Genomic DNA, 4078 nt, shown 5'->3' on the forward strand with positions numbered 1-4078 from the left:
TTGTATATTTCAAATTGTTCCAATTTTGTTGCATTTCTTGCACTTTAGGTCCAACTAAATGTACCAAAAATATAAAATAATAATAATAATATATCTTTTTGGTACATTTAGTTTAAGGCTTAAGTGTTGTATTTATTTTTCGGTGCATTTCACTAATATATTTCTGTTTTAATTACATTTGGTTCGCTTTGTTTTTAAGATTTTTCCATTAAAGTTTCAATTCCATACAGTTTACAACAATCTATCTGAATCGTTTCAACTTTAAGTTCATAATATATATCGAGAGTGGTGGTGTAGAAGTAAAAGTGTATGTTGTGATAAAACTGAGCAAAGTCGAAAGTAAACAATTTAGTAGAAAGTCAATGCTTTAACTTTTAAGTGTTTATTGAAATTGGACGAAATATTGCATCTTGGTTACAACTTGCAATACAAGTGATTTGTAAATGTAAGTTAAACGTTTGTATGTTCTACATTAAGTTATAAACAAATTAAAACGTATATGGTAAATATAGTTTATGTTTGATTTTGAAAAGTTATGAGAACAATGCCTATTCTGGAACTACATTCTTTAAAACACTATTACTATAACTTGTGTAAGTGCGAAGGCCACACCTATTGACGTATAGTTATACGTTTATAAAAGCATTAAACTTTTAAAGGTTAACTTAGTATGGTTTTGAATTTTTCAATACACTAAAGAGTTAGCGTTAGTAAATGTAGTTGGTAATATTTGATATTATTACTAATAATACTAATAATAATAGTATAGTGGAATAAGGAGTAGGATAAAGTAAATATAATTTAAATAAATCAGAAATAATAAGGTAATTGTTATGTACATCATAGTATTTTTAATTCGTAATTTATATAGCACTTTGGTAAGACTACATTTGCATTTTGTATTAAAAATCTAAAGCATAGTCATTGGTCCCAGCTATAAAAAGTATAAACTAATAAAGTAAAAGTTATTGTAACTAGTATAGAATCAGAGCTGGGTTAAGTAGTATGCTAAACATGTACAAATCAGAAAGAGGCCCTCAATGGCAACATAATAAATGAGGTTCCTTAAAAGGTGACAAAATTTTCTCAAATTACTACAGCTAAATATTTCCTTTGAAATATACATTTTGAATTAAAGACAACACAAAATATCAATGTACAAAAACAAGTTTTCAATGCTAAGCTAATTCAGTTTTGTAGGCTAGTGTTGTTGCAATGTTCCTTTAATTACTTCATCTTACTGAGTTTATAGTTATTGCAAACTTTTAATTAAATATTTCATGCATAAATTGTGATTAGGGTTGTCTAAACAAATCAAATGCACCCTTGTAATGAAGAAAAGTACATTTTGCATTAATTTAAAGCTAGATTGTCATTGGTTAATAACAGTTGTACAGTTCATTGGTCAGTTATGTTTGTTGTGACAAAAAAAAATTAATATTTATGGCAATTCACTAGCACTTACTGGAAACAGTCAGTCATAACCAATTTTTGAAGTGTCAATAAAAATGTCGGGAATCACATACGGTCGAAACTTTAGATGCGGTAGAAATTATTGATAAATTTGCTGCAGTCAAAGCGTGGAAAGTGTTATTTTGAATCTGCATAATATGTACAGTGAAGTGTACTGCAAAGTGTGATATCACTATACAAGTCATAATACAGTCATGCTGTACATGATATCTGCATAATATGTACAGTGAAGTGTACTGCAAAGTGTGATATCACTATATAAGTCATACAATACAGTCATGCTTTTTAAAAATAGTATTATATAAGTTTGATTTCAACAAGTTCTTATCAAAAGGAAAAAAATCTTATTTTGTAAAGAAACGAATAGATATTTTTGATATATTCTTGTTGAATTGTTTGGGTTTCTCTTTGGATGTTGGGTTCGTGCTTGAGGGTCCCATAATATTTGCTGTTCATGGGGCCTTGTATAGAATCAAGGTAAGTACTACTACTACTACTAGTATGCACTGAGGTCAAACTACTAGATACTTCCAAAAGGTCAGTCAGGTTATTGGACACAATTTATAACATTGTTTTCCTGTTTCAGGTGTTGGAAGATTTACAACTAGAAATGAAGAGAGTAAACAAACAAAGAAACATAAATGAAGAATATTCTAAAACCATCTGATGATAATATTGTGTTCTCTCCCTTTTTTTTTCAACTGTGATACTTGTAAAGTAGAAGAATTGTAACCTTTTGAGAAAAACAAAGAATATAAAGTATATGTGTATTAACTGCTCAGACCGTAACTAGGGGAAATGTTTTCATTTCTAGAAAAATCTTCCATTTGCCTAATTTAATTTCCATGCACCTGTGTTTAATACAGAAAATTAAAAGATCAAGAAAAAAAAAAAGAGACATTATGCCTCCCCCCCAATAATATTGCACAGCCTAGGGCAATTTTAATATACAGTAAATCAAAATTCAGCCCACGAGCCATAATAAGCACTTTTAAGTAGTTGATTTACACCTCAGTAGAGAAAAAAAAAAAATTGCACCATCTCTTTTCATTGCAGATGTGTTCTACACCTTGTCCCCTATAATATCTCATAATTTGGGACAATTTTACATAATTTTTTTAATGCATGGTAAGTTAGCCTATTAGCAATAATAGGCACTTATACAATAGATGATTTTCACAAACAATAAAGAATAAATACCATACCATTTATCCTTCTGAAGATGTGTTCTGCACATATCCACCTGTAATATATCACAGTTTTGAGGAAAAGTTAGTGTAGCTTTTTTAATGCATAATAAGCTGTCAGCCTATTAGCAATAATAGGCACTTATACAATAGATGATTATAATTACTATTCTCAGTGCATTGTATATGTATTCTACATATGTCCTCCTGTAATATCTCGTAATGTGGGGAAATTTTACTGGAGCTTTTTTAATGTAATATAATGCTAAAAACAGTCCTCTGCTTCCATTGGTTGGGAATCTGTAAAATGTTTCAACAAATTCCCGTGATAAGCAACCCAAAGTTTAGACATCCCATTCAGGTATTTAATCTTCCAGTACATTTGGACTGTTGAGTGTAATTACGTTCACCATGTGGAAACAAAGACCATTTATGTAGCTTTATTAACTTAAACTTTGGGTTGCTTATCATGTAACTTTGCTGATATTTTATATTGATTCCCAACCAGGCAACATTGTTGACAAACAAAGGAAGCAGATTAGGTTACATGTTTCAAATACTTTTATTATAAATATGGATTAATTGCATATCGAACATAGAATAAAAGGTAATGATCTTGTTTGGTAAATGCTATAAATGTTACAGTTTGAACACTCGGAAGATATTTCAACATGTGGAACGAAGACTTCTCAAAGTTATCTGATGCTTTTGTGAAAGTAGTTGATTGTAGGATTCACAGACATCAAATAATTGAGGTAAAAAAATGTTTTTAAGCACAATAAAAATGTTTAATTTTTCTTTCAGTAATATACATATAACTTTATCAAATAAAAATTGTTTATATATATATATATATGTATACAATTTTTTCAAATAAACTGTATTGCATCAAAAGCATACAGGTGATCACTCAGAATTCTGACAACATTATAATATAACCTATAATTTATTAATTGTACATGTAGATGTACGCGCCAACAAGTAAGTGAACGCGCCAAAAAAGTTCTAATATAACAATGTAAAATTATACCGTTTCTACAAAAGTACAAAAGGTACCATTTTAAAGTGAAATAGTCTGCAGTTATAGCTCCCAAAAGCATTGGGGATATTCCGTCTATCAGACATAATCAAAACAACAGATGCAGAGCTAGTCAGCATGTAACTGAAAAAAAAAATGGGATTAGGATCTGGGTGCTAGAATTCACAATGTCCCAGATCCCACTGTCACTCACCATCTATAGCCGGTTGTGGGTATGATAGTTATCCCTAAAAAAAACAACATAAAAATAGAAATAAGATATTAAACCACCCTTGATTTCTATCATAGATCATCCAACCTTCTCTTTAGTATATTTACTCAATATTAAATTACGAAATATACAACCTTACTGTACATTTCAAGTAATAATATTTATTTA

The 4078-nt window shown here is 29.5% G+C and overlaps 1 protein-coding gene across 1 annotated transcript in view; it reads left to right on the plus strand.

The window, feature by feature from the left end:
- Nucleotides 1-293: 293 nt before the first annotated feature.
- LOC106459746 overlaps nt 294-4078 on the plus strand; it is a 64327-nt gene continuing 60542 nt past the window's right edge. Inside the window, exons 1-2 of the mRNA XM_022386300.1 lie at nt 294-445; nt 3306-3415. Of these exons, the coding sequence (XP_022242008.1) occupies nt 3332-3415 (84 nt within the window). The 5' untranslated portion in view covers nt 294-445; nt 3306-3331. The remainder of the gene's footprint in view (nt 446-3305; nt 3416-4078) is intronic.

The sequence above is a fragment of the Limulus polyphemus genome, unplaced genomic scaffold (genome assembly GCF_000517525.1).
Source record: "Limulus polyphemus unplaced genomic scaffold, Limulus_polyphemus-2.1.2 Scaffold656, whole genome shotgun sequence".
Lineage (NCBI taxonomy): Eukaryota > Metazoa > Arthropoda > Merostomata > Xiphosura > Limulidae > Limulus > Limulus polyphemus.